Source organism: Euleptes europaea, chromosome 7 (genome assembly GCF_029931775.1).
Source record: "Euleptes europaea isolate rEulEur1 chromosome 7, rEulEur1.hap1, whole genome shotgun sequence".
Classification (NCBI taxonomy): domain Eukaryota; kingdom Metazoa; phylum Chordata; class Lepidosauria; order Squamata; family Sphaerodactylidae; genus Euleptes; species Euleptes europaea.
In genome coordinates, this window is record NC_079318.1 from 51,484,247 (window position 1) to 51,497,527 (window position 13,281).

The following is a 13,281-nucleotide window of genomic DNA, read 5'->3' on the forward strand; positions in this document are numbered from 1 at the left end:
TAGGGAAAGTGTGCATAATCATTCCCATGCCTGAGCAGACCAACAGAAGAGCACTCTGCTTTGGAAGAATTAAGATTATGAAAACGATAATACTTCAACAAGTTCTTAATGATGTATGGGAATGGAGAGATACAATATGCAATATGTGTCCATGCACCACGGCTCTTGGAATTGCAATGGATGTACTAGTTGGGGGAAGGACTTCATTTTCCCAAAAGCAAAAGTATTACAGTTTGAGTGATGGGAAAACATCACTGCAACAGAGAGCACAGCCTTGGGGAAACAGGTCTGGTTCCCCCTTTAAAAAAATGAGTAATTGCTGCGTATTTCTTGTGCAACCATCAGTTGGAAGAGAAAGATGGACAGAAGGGGCTGAGGGTGGAGAAAGATAACCACTTTATATTGATCACCTGTAAGTTGCTTTTTGTGTTCTAATGGGGAAAGGGGCTCACTTTCCGTAAAGGAGAGAAACAGGAGGTTTTGAGTAAGAAGACGGACACAGATATAGCCATTATCATCAGATAAAATTAAACAAACGATCAAATTAAAAGTGGATTCCATTTGTAGGCATTTCGGCATTAAAATGTGCGTCACAGATCTTTAAAGGTTGATCTCTATAGGGTTAGATTTAAAAAAAAACAACCCTGAGAACTAAAATATAAAGAATATATATTACAATAAGAAGTGGTTGATCACCTGCAAATTTCAGGGTAAGTACACATGAAGCTGTCTTGCACTGAATCAGACCCTTGGTCCATCAAAGTCAGTATTGTCTACTCAGACTGACAGCAGCTCTCAGGAAGAAGTCTTTCACATCACCTACTTGCCTGGCCCCTTTAACTGGAGCTGCCAGGGATTGAATTTGAGACCTTCTGCATGCCAAGCAGATGCTCTACCGCTGAGCCACAGCCCCTCCCCCCTCCCTCAATTCCATTGCTTTCAGTGGTAAGCATTCCTCGTTTTCTTTGGCTTACTCTTCTGCATGGCTTCTCTGCATTTAAGCTCTTGTGTCTTAAAATAAGGGGACCACTCTATGTTAGGTGAAGCTGTGATGTCTTAAAATATGAATGCTTTCCCCCCCAGATAATGTTAATCATGGTTACGCAAAATCAATCACAGATGCCTTAAACAATGTTTTTCTCTCAATGTGAATCTGGAATTCACCTTTGTTTGCAGTAGTTAGCTGGATGTGGGGCAGATTATAACAGCAAAGATCTCTTATATGAATATGGCCATCAGTGATTTATGTACATGTATGAGAGAAAGATTATGCCAGTCCTAGATAAAATGTGCTTTGTTAACAGGATCATTACAAACTTTTGTAGTGAGTCTTTAAGGGTACATTTGTATAGGAGTCTCCCGGTTTGATCCCATAGCGCTAAACTAGAAATTTAGTTTATTTGCCAGATAAATAAATGGAGTGCCAACATACATACTCTCAGTGCAGATGTGTCCTAAAATGTTTCACCAAAACAACTTTGGAATACCAACAAGGCAGCTTTAGGATCACAGACTCTTGGGTGATTCTGTGTTAATTCCCCCCTCCCACACACACATATTGTCGTACAAAAATCCCTACAGACCTTCAGAACGACCAAAAGGCTTAAGAATTTTACAGCACACTGCCACAGTTTTTTAAGTACGCAGCAACGGTTTGAAGTGGCTTCTTAATAATAGTGTCACTATTGTGTTTCAAGCGAGAAAACCAAGGCTTGACCGGAACTTTGGTGCTGTCTAGTGGCAGGTTTTTGAATCTCGGTTTTACTCGTGTAGACTACAGTGAAGGATAGTGCTCGATTTCAAACAAACAAACAAAACCCCTGGTGTCTCTATTGTGTTTCAGTCGTTTAATATATATTCTGGACTTTTAGTTATTATTTTACAGCAGCAATGATACAGAAATATACTAAAGTGAAACCGTTTTGAAGTTTCCCACTGATAAAACGAATAAACATTTATTATAAATCATGCGTATGTTTTACACTTAAATATATAAGGATAAGGATGGATTTGGGAGAAACGTCAGGGAGAAATGGCATAATGGTGAATGATGTGAATGCCTTAGGGGTGCGAGCACACTGCTCAGTGTGGTGTTACTCAAAGTATACAAAGCACGTGAGAAGATTTTCTTATTCCCCTTTCCTATTTTCCAGCTTTCAACTTTGAAACTTGGCTATGCGAACAGAGTTGGTGCAGACATTGCTTCTCAAAAATGGTGTATTTTTGTGTTTAAATTATCATTGAATGCAGGAACATATTTGCCACCCACCTGTATCTTTCTTCATCTAAGCCACTTGATTCTCCCATAATGATCTTGAGCCAGGTTGCAGCCAGGTTATTGTTATTAGTACATCAGAACAGTAATATTACACCAATTTTACAACTACTTTATTGACTTCTTGTGTCTGGGTTCAGTTCAGGGTGCTGATATTACCTGTATAGCCCTTCACGGCCTGGGGCCCACATATCTCCATGACTGCTTCTCCTATTATTCTCTGCCTGCAGCAGCTCAATTCATCTGAGCAGGGTCTCTTGAAGATCCCTCCCTGGAGAAAGTGCCATCTGCTACAGCTAGGGTTGCCAACCTCCAGGTACTGGTTGGAGAGCTCCTGCTATTACAACTGATCTCCAGCCGATAGAGATCAGTTCACCTGGAGAAAATGGCCACTTTGGCAATTGGACTCTATAGCATTGAAGTCCCTCCCCTCCCCAAACCCTGCCCTCCCCAAGCTCTGCCCCAAAAACCTCCCGCCGGTGGCGAAGAGGGATCTGGCAACCCTAGCTACAGCCACCGATCCTACAGTCCTTCCAGTTGTACCTTCTACACAGTGGAAAGACTTACCAGAGAAAGTTAGGAAAGCCCTCATTATTCTGTCTTTCCAAAAACATTTTAGGAGGTTCATTCTGTAATCGGTTCACTGTTTTAAAGATTGTTGTTGTTGTTGTTGTTACTGTTGTTATTAGTTTTAAATTTTTGATTAATGTTGGTGTCAGATATTTTAATTTTAGTAATGTTTGCAGGTTTTAAATATTGGTATGCTCCACCTTGAGTCCTCTTGAGGAAGGCAAACAATAAGCATAAATAAAGATGACAGTGGCTACTCCAGTGATTTAAAACACTGCAGGATGTATTGTTCTAATCCTTAAACGAGCCACTGAAGTCTTTCACTTGTCCTTATATCAAATGTTACACTGCTAACATGAGTAGGCATCTTTCATGAGCATATACAGATCTCGTTTGAACAGAAACAAAATCTCCTCAGCATTTTTTTTTTTTTTTGGTTCTACCAGAAAATATCCAAAGATATGCTCTGTTTGTTTCATTTTGTTGTATCTCTTGTTTGCAGGTACCAGTATTACCTACAAGTAAAAAAAGATGTTCTTGATGGACGATTGCGATCTTCACTGGAACAAGGCATAAGGCTAGCTGCATTGGCTGTTCAAGGTATGGTGAGCAGTGCACGCCTGCTAATTTCTTCTAGTTTTATCTGTTTCTCAGACCATAACAGGGATAAACAGGGATAGTGATGAAAATGTCCTCAGCATGAAAGCTTATGTGATCCTAGTCACTGGTTTGCATTTAAAAAAACACACACACACAATAGTATATTGCTTGGAAATAACAATGGTTCATTGAATTCAGCTTCTATTAATTTATTCCTAATGTATTTGGAAGGATTCAATATCTTTTTTCTCTCTTTACCCCAGTCTACAGTGGAGCTCAGGATTCCTGCTCTGTAACTAAATGGGGGCTTAAATATGAGAACCTCCCCATTGAGTTTTGTAGTTTTCCAGTCAAGGAAAGCTCAGTATCAGAAATTCTTAACTAAACCTATTTTCCTCCTTCAGTAAGGAGCATCTTACTCAACCATTAAATGATACTGGATCTTGTTGGCATTATTCTTGTTGCTCTTGTAGCAAGAAAGGGCAAGTGACTCCTGATTATTTGTTTCTCCCAATTGCTCCCAGTGCAGCTTTCATTTCACTTTCTAAAACTGCGGGTTCTTCAAAGAGTCTTCTTTGAAGGAATCTGTCATCCTTTCATTTCTTCTGTATAGTTCTTCAGTGTATTGTTCCCACCTTTTTGTTATTTTGCCCTGTTTAGGTAATGTATTTCCATGTTGATTTTTCAGCATGCCTAACCTTACTTTACACTTCCCTTTTATTTCTTGGATCCCGTGGAACAGATCTTGTCTTCTTCCTTTTTTGTTGTTCTCTTCTATTTCTTTAGGTAAAAGTACTCCCCTGGGCAAGCACTAGGTCATTACTGACCCATGGGATGATGTAACATCATGATATTTACTAGGCGGACTATGTTTACGGGGTGGTTTGCCATTGCCTTTCCCAGTCATCTACATTTTACCCCCAGCAAGCCGGGTATTCATTTTACTGACCTCCGAAGGATGGAAGGCTGAGTCAACTTTGAGCTTACTACCTGAAACTGACTTCCATCGGGATTGAACTCAGGTCATGAGCAGAGCTTTGGCTGCAGTACTGCCTCTTACCACTGCACCACAGGGCTCTATTTCTTCACACCGGCTGTTATGATAGTTTTCTTTGCCTCTACATGCCAGTCTCTGGAATGCTGCACTTCATTCGAGTTCTGTCAACTTTTACTTTTGCTTCTCATCTGTCTTTAACAATTTTATGAGTTTCATCAGTCATCCATCAAGGCTTTTCATTTCTTTTGGTTACAGGAATAGTCTTTGCACATTCTTCCTTGATAATATCTGTGGGCTCAAGCCATACTTCTTCTGATTGCCGTTCGCTTTAATTTAGTAATGCAAATCTGTTCTTTACATGGTCTTTAAACTCTTCAGGAATGTTGTTTAGATTGTATTTTGGCACTGGGTGTTTTGGTGTTTTTCTTTAGCTTTATTCTAATTTTCAATATTAACAATTTATGGTCGGTAACACAATCAGCTCCTGGTCTTGTTTTAACAGAGAGAGCTTCTCCATCTTTTGCTTCTGATAATGTAATCTATTTGATTAACTTTCATTTCACCCATTCCAAAAAATTTTTAAATCCTAAAGAGTTTTTTCAGGGTTTCTCAAAATTGAAGAAGTCTTCAGACTTTTTCATACTTTGCATTTTGAGTTGAGAAAAATATTTTAAAGCATTTCTCTTACTGCAAAAGGCAAAGTATTTCACTGTGTTGGTTTTTTTTCAACGCTCCCCAAAGTTTCTCAATTTTTCACTGGAAAAGTTGAGAAAGTCCTTAGACTTTTTCATGCTGTATATTTGGAATGAGTGAAATGCTTTTTTTAAAAAAGTTTTCCTCACTCAAAAAGAGAAAATATGGGAGGGGTTTTCCCATTACTCTCCCACATTCCCCAATTTTTCCATCAGAAAAATTAAAAACAATTCAATGGGGGGGGACTTGGGGGGAGGGGGCTTCACATCTCTAGGCCTTACTACAGCTTGTTTGTTTGTGTTGGAAGGGAAATTGCTTCATTTATAGTTTTTGAAAAACTTAATGTACTGATTGATTTTTTTAAAAAAATGCACATTTTTTAGCTTGTTTGGCTTCCTTCACGTTTGTGATTAAAGAAAGTAAAATGGCATTTTCGGCATCCCCTAATAATGTGAAACTGTCTTGAAGGGTTTGCAACAATATTTGGATAGCGTAATTTACGATGGGAATTTCCAGCATCTTGCATGTGAGAATCTTTTAGACAGTGTTCGAGCTGAATCAATTAAAATAAAATAAAAGCCCTTGGGCAGTTTTCTTCCCTTTAAAATTAAGCTGCTTAGATACGTAGGTTCTTCGTTTAAATGCAGTATTACACTTCCACTCCATTCCCCACACAGTTTTGAAATGAAAATACAAAATTGATGTGCTATCACGTATTGAACGCATACCATAGTCACCAAAGCTTGACCATAATGTTTACTGCTCAAAGTATTTCTCCTTGTAGGCCTGCCAACTTAGGGTTGGAGATCTGAGGGTGGTGTCTGGGGAGGAGATAAAGGTCAGTGGGGATATGATGCCATTGACTCCATCTCTAAAGCAGCCATTTCTTCCAGGGGAACGGATTTCTATATTCTGGAGTTCAGTTGTAATTCTGGGAGATTGTCAGGCCTCACCTGGAGGTTGGGAACCCTGCCTACTTTAAAGTTTCTTTAGTGCCCAAATTCAGGAAAAAGGGAAGGTTCCTTTGATTTCAATTGTCGAGAATTAGAAGCATGCACCTAATTCTGCCTTTAAATTAACAGTGCTTTTATTTGGGCTATGAACTGTATCTTTGTTTATTTTAAACACATCTGCACTGACTGTGGTCCAAAAAAGCAAAATAAAGCCATCCAGCCATGCATGATGGATCCATTTGGGCTTGAATAAACCTCTTGTTCGTGTCTCTTGTCTGAGACTGCAAAAACTGTCAAGCATCTGGTAGATCAAGAACATGTGGCTGATGAGTTGCATTCCAGTTTAGTGGATCAGAAGTGGTACTTGGGCTCAGTTAAAACATGTCCATTTTATAGCTTTATGAAATAGACAGACTCCATTAAGACAGTTGAATAGAGTTTATAGCAACCCAGAGCCAGAATCTAAAATGCAATGTCTTGAAGTTTGTTCACTCACTCACAGTGTATGTTTCCTGAGAAGAAAGTTCAAGAGACATTGGTAGACATCAGCAAGAAAAGAGTTAGTTACACAACTTTTGTGTCTTTACCTAAAGAACTGCACTGCTTTGTCTCAGCTAATAGTTTTCTCTCAGAGTGGGCATCATTACATGTTCTCCAGAACTTGTGACCCACCTAGCCAAACACCGTCATCCAATTTGTCACGGCCTGCCAAGGAACTTGTCAATTCTGCTGTTTTGTACTCTACGTAAAGCAGGGTTAGGTGCAGCTATGTATGGCTGGGCTGATGAGTTGCATTTGCCTTGGTAGTTCACAAATTCTGCTGACATTTTTAACTAAATGGGGAAGGGTGTTGATTTGATTGTGGAAGTGGTGTTTAATCTCCACCACCCCCCATGTCTCTGTGCTTCTTCTTTCTGTTATCAGTGAAGAAAAGGCACAGGCATGATATATGTTGTCTGGTTTTTCCCTCATGAAACAAGTAGTGGATTAAAGGGGGTCATGAGAGAGCAGGGTAACGGCTTGTAGAGAAATATTAAATACCGCTCAGTCTTTGCCCAGTTTCCCTGCTCAAGTTTAGTCCCCCACATTATTGCATTTTTCTTTAAGTTTGCCATATTAACCATGTATCTCCCAGTATAGTTTAGCCCAAAGTCAAAGACTTTGCTTTCATGTATAGATTGCATATTCCAGGGAGCTACATGTTAAGCATTCATGTAACTTTTCAGGATGAAAGTTTTCATGTCCAGGTTTAACAGAGCCAATGTGGTTTCTTTTCTCTCTCCTTCTCCCATACAGCTGATTTTGGAGACTACAGTCACTTTGAATCTCACGATTTTCTCCGGGAATATGTTTTGTTTCCTATGGTGAGTTAAACCCTCCTGACTTTTCTTTCAAAGTATTATGCAATTCCTTCTTGCTTGGTTATGGATTTAGGGAGTGGGAGCAAACAAAAGCCAATAAAATATTAGTGCTGCATTTGGAAAATATATATATAATTACTGCATTTTTGTTCTCAGTTAGTTAGCACTTTATTCATGTAACCACACCTGGTGTATTTTTTTTCTGGTGTATTTTCATCTCTGGTGTATTTTTTTTTTAGTTGCACAATCTGTATGTGTGTATATATAAAAAATAAGCTTTCAGGGTTCCCTCATATCCTAGTAGAGGGACCATAGCTCAGTGGCAGAGCACATGGTTTGTAAGCAGAAGGCCCCAGGGATCAGGTTCCCCAACCTTCAGGTGGAAAGATTCTAAGAGAGTAGGCTACACTGAGGTAGATTGTCCAATAGTGTGCCCCAGTGTGAAGCAATCTCATGTGTTCATACGTAAGGTGATAATTGAGAAACTGAACTGGAGCTGGATAAGTGCATATGTGAGTTGATTGTAGTTCTTAGTCCAATTTCTGTACAAGAAAGAAACAATGTACAGATTTTTGGGAGGGAAAACTGGATCTTCCACCCAATATGCTGTGTAGCTCAGCCTCTGCTAGAATCATCCCCGTGGATGATCTGATATGTGCTTCTGCTGAGCATTTGTCAGTATATCAGATGTCTGACTGCTAGTGAGCATTATTTATAAAAGGTTGGACACACATTTCTAAATAAATAGAACATATAGTATGGAGTGAGGGACCCTGTAAATATGGGGGGAAATTATCCATTGTACTTTTGCTTAAGATTGGGATGTGCCCTTAATCACAATGTGATACTCATTGCACTTAGAATTATCAGTAGGAGACATAAAATGTTTCCCAGGATGCTTCAGAAGCCAAGGTGCCATTTTTCTTTTGCCTTTTCTTGATTTGGGTACATTTGTATTGCTGCCTGCTTCCAGAGTAGCCTTTAGCATACTTCACAGAACTATTGTGACGGTAAAGTCATGGGGACCCACCCAAAGCCATCCAATGAACTCTGTGAACAGAGTGTGTTGGGCTTAAGTGTAGCGGAGGACCCAGGTTCAGGTCTCTGTTCAGTCTTGGATATCATTGGGCAAGAACTGTCTCAGACTAACCTTCTTGGAGATTTGTGAAGCTGAAAGGCTAAAATGTAATGGCTAAGTGAACGTGAGTTTCCCAGTCACTGCCTTTTAATGTGTTTGAATCGCCAGTATTTTCAATTCAGTTGCCTCGTCCAAGTAGGATCGTTCGAGTTTACAGTTAATGAGTTGATTGTCCAAGTTAACAGTAAGCCTTATTAACTGAATACTATCCCAGGGGGTTTCTGAACTGGTGAGAGGATTGCTGTGCTTGGACTTTGTTTGATCTTGTGCAGCTACAATATATGTCAAACAGCATTTCTTCAACAGTGAAAAGAACAAAGTTATGTACGCAGAAGAACGCCTCACAGGTGTGTAGCTGTGTACAGACACGTACCATGCCATTTTTCATTAGCACGTTATGGCATTCACATTTTTCAGTGTCAGGAACAAATATTACGGGGAGGCCCCCAATGAGGAAGAAACAGACAGTTTAGTCAGCTACAAATGCGCACAGCCTTTAGGCATTCTGAAGTAATCACTTGGGGGAGTATGCTAACTCCCCCCCCCATTTTTGAGATTAAGCAGAAATGCCATTTTGTATTATTGTACCAAATGATTTTAAAAGAAAAACTCAAAAATACATACAAGCTACCTTTACATAATATGCATATTTGTCCTAGGTGCTGAAATTATGAGTCGATTATATTGCATGTATTAAACAACATAGACAGCAAAACGTTTAAAAAGAATTTTATTAAATTTAATATTAACAAAATTACAGAAAAGCGATAAACAAGATAAAAAAAGAAAAGAAAAAGAGAAGAAGAAAAGAAGAATATAAAACTACAGACAAAGGGATACTTCTTTTTCCGTTTGTATCGAATATAAATCTAATTAAAGAGTTGCTACCTGTTCTCTAGCTACAAATATAGAAATATCTTTTAAAATTATTCTTACAACTAAAAATCAAACTTTTCTCTATCATGCCTACATTCTTATTCTTCTCATCTTCAAACCCACAATTCATCGATTCCTCCCCGCCCCCCGTACTACGCAACAAGTCAGTAAAGGGTTTCCAATTTTCTACAAACTTAGATAAGTTATTTTCTTTAATCAAAGCAGTCAGTTTGGCCATTTCTGCTAATTCCAACATCTTGACAAGCCATTCTTCTATTGTAGGTATAGATGGATTTTTCCATTTCTGTGCATGTAATATTCTTGCTGCTGAAATCATATATAAAAACAAACATCCATTTTTTCCCCTAAACTGGCTATCCATAAAACTCAAAAGATAAATATCTGGTTTCATTTGTATTTTAACCTTTAAAATCTTCTGTATTATAGAATGTAATTGTGACCAATTTTTTAAAAGTTTTTTTTACAAGTCCACCATTAAGTGACAACAAAACTTTTGATCACATAATTCTAAGTTGGTACTAACAGGCATGCATGTAGCTGAGATTAATTCAGCTTTCCCCCTCCTTTTGCATTCTTATGACATTTCTGGCCCATTCTCTCTTAGATCCATATTGAACTCTAATTTGTTTCCGTGATAGGACTCCATATGATATCCTTAGAATGCATTTCATTGAAGTAATAGAGATCATTATATTTTGAGCTGAAGAAGAATTTCCTGCTCCCCTGGGATCATTGGCTTAGTATTTTGTAGCAGGAGCTAGTACCTGTCCTTGCAAAATATGTGACTAGGTTCTTTTGTATAACCTAAGTGGAACTGCTTGCTTGGTAAGTTTTTTCACCCATGTATCTGCTTTTGGTTCAGTATGGCCTGGGTAATACAGACAGGTTTGTGAAGGAATGTCAGTAACCCCTTATGAGCTGACTGGACAATACAGTAAAATCATGTTACTGTCCAGGAGGAACTCTACTATCTCTGAATGCAAGTCGCATTTTGGAAATATTCATTTTCCTTAAAAAACCTCCATAAATATAGAAATCTACCATATCAGTGGGAAGGTTTGATAATACCCTTTAGATAATTTTAAATGTGGGAGACTCCCCTCCCTTCCTTCCTGAATGTCATTTAGTACCCATATGAATATACAAATCAACTGTATGACCCTAATAGAATTTTTTTCTATACTACAACTGGGTCAACACTAGGGTTGCCAACCTCCAGGTACTAGCTGCTATTACAACTGATCTCCAGCTGATAGAGATCAGTTCACCTGGAGAAAATGGCCGCTTTGGCAAATTGACTCTATGGCATTGAAGTCCCTCCCCAACTCCGCCCCCCTCAGGCTCTGCCCCCAAAATCTCCAGGTATTTCCCAACCTGGAGTTGGCAACCCTAGTCTACACCAGCAGGAGGATGAGGTGGCAGCATGGACTGTACCACTTCAGAACTGAAAGTGGGGGACCGCCTCATCGATCCACTCCTTAGAAAAAAATAAAAGCTTTAAACAGAAGACGAAGCATGAGAGCTAAGCTAGAACCCTGATCTTCATGTGCTAATTTTCTATGTGCAGAATCAGTCTGAATTGGTATAGTGCAGTCTAACAAACTTCACCTCAGTCTTCTGGAAGTGTAGACTAGACTACAGTAGCTACCCAGTGCTTCTGTTTGAATACACTTGTATCTCCTCCCTCAAGTTTCCAGTTTTTCCTTGAATCTCATATTTGTGTTGCTAATCTGATTCTGATCCATGAGGGTGGCATGATTAAGAAATATTTCTGAGATCACATCCAGCCACCTTTAGCTCTTCCTGTCCAGTAGACCTGGTCCACATTTATAGCTAGGAGAATGAAAAGCCGCAATCACCATTATGAAACAGGCTTGCCAGTCTCATTTCTGTACCCAAACATAAAGCCACATTCGCTGTAAAATTAAAAGCATTTCCATGCAGTTTTCATTCTGTATTTTACCTCCCCTTGTTCTTTGTGTCACTTAGAACAGTACTGTTGTTTGTGTGTCTATAGGATTGGACCCAAGATGAAGCAGTACTAGAGGAACTCACTCAGAAAGTAGCTCAGGAACACAAAAATCACAGGTGAGTCCCAAAATGTCAATGTGCCTAAATGTCTATGTAAATCTGGGCTGTCCTATACTCCCCAGGGCTTTTTCCTGCAGTCAACGATATTTGTTTGTCCAGTAGCCTTGTTGTCCAGCAGTTCTGTTGTACGCATTTTGCAGGTATTTGGAAGGAAATGCTAGCTGAAGGGCAGGAAGCAAAAGACAAAAATCACCATGTTGTAATCTTTTCAGTAGGCCTATGAGCAATGGGGACTATTTGCCCCACAAAGTGTAGGGTATAAGAAATCCCACCTCGCCTGGTAAGTCACTCCTGCCACACATTCCTCAACATCTTTTAGCAGGAGTTCCAATCTATTGATAATTTATCCCCACTGCTCTGACTAGAAGCCTTGATCGTCTGTGCAATTAGCTTGTGCTAATTTTAATTTGCAGTGGTACGCCTGCAGCAGAAGCAGAATTCCTTTACATCAGTGAAGTTGAACGTCTGGATGGCTTTGGTCAGGAAAGCTTCCCTGTGAAGGTAAAGTGCTACAGGAACTGGGGTTTCAGTTTTGGACAAAGGAGTTTATCATAATCAGGGAAATATGAGACATCTAGGCCAGACTGCAGAAGTATTTCACCTGTTTTATTAAGGCCTGTGTGTCTAATAGATAGGGATGCCAGCTCCAGGTTGGGAAACACCTGGAGATTTTTAGGGTGGAGCCTGAGGAGGGCTGGGTTTGGGGAGAGACTTCAATGCCATAGAGTCCAATTGCCAAAGTGGCCATTTTCTCCAGGAAAACTGATCTCTATCGGCTGGAGATCAGTTGCTGTAGCAGAAGATCTCCAGCTACTACCTGGAGGTTGGCAACCCTACTAACAGAATACATGATTAAGGTGCTAGAGTCAGTATAAAAAGAAAATATAGTGTGGGATGGAAGGGGAGATGCGTTTGACCTTGTCGATACAAGGTTTTGTAGTGCAAGCAGCTGGTGCAGACAATGTAAACAACTATAAAAACATTCCTGTTGATTCCTTCTGGGGTGAAAAAGCCAAACCCAAAACCACAGAAATGCTTTTCCTTTTATTAGGACCAGCTAAAATGTTACAAATTAGCTAGTTGGTTTTTATATGACTTTCTCTACCACTTAAGGAAGAATCAAATTGGCTTACAATCACCTTCCCTTCCCCTTCCCCCAACAGACGCCTTGTGAGTTAGGTGGGGCTGAGAGAGATTAGAGAGCTGTGACTAGCCCAAGGCCACCCTGCTGGCTTAATGTGTAGGAATGGGGGAACCAACCTGGCTCACCAGATTAGTGTCCGCCACTTATGTGGAGGAGTGGGGAATCAAACCCGGTTCTCCAGATTAGAGTCCACCACTCCAAACCACTGCTCTTAACCACTACACCATGCTGGCTAGATTCTACTGCATTGTAGAATCTTGGGTTGCATCCTTAGGAACGTTTCCATTGGCAGATTTTAGTGGGCTTGATATTTGTGGCTTTTGAACAATTACTTTAAAACACTACGAACAGCTCAAAAGAAATAAACATACCATGAATTTATTTACCTTTTTGTGCTTTTAGTCTCTTAAGTTTTCTTTATTTTAGGCATGTGATTGCTGTAAGGTTTCATACTCTTTTTACCCAAGGAGGGCTGAACAGTATGTATTGACTTGAGTGGCTAGTTTGCAGAAAAATATAAAACTTTTATTTTAAAAAATTAAACATTGATTCCCCCCCCCCC

The 13,281-nt window shown here is 39.6% G+C and overlaps 1 protein-coding gene across 2 annotated transcripts in view; it reads left to right on the forward strand.

The window, feature by feature from the left end:
- The window catches only part of PTPN14 (protein tyrosine phosphatase non-receptor type 14), a 122,965-nt gene that overhangs the window by 83,523 nt on the left and 26,161 nt on the right, over positions 1-13,281 (forward strand). For both annotated transcript variants that reach the window (XM_056853072.1, XM_056853071.1), the window contains exons 4-7: positions 3,348-3,445; positions 7,385-7,452; positions 11,502-11,572; positions 11,989-12,076. In XM_056853072.1, coding sequence (XP_056709050.1) covers positions 3,348-3,445; positions 7,385-7,452; positions 11,502-11,572; positions 11,989-12,076 — 325 coding nt within the window. The remainder of the gene's footprint in view (positions 1-3,347; positions 3,446-7,384; positions 7,453-11,501; positions 11,573-11,988; positions 12,077-13,281) is intronic.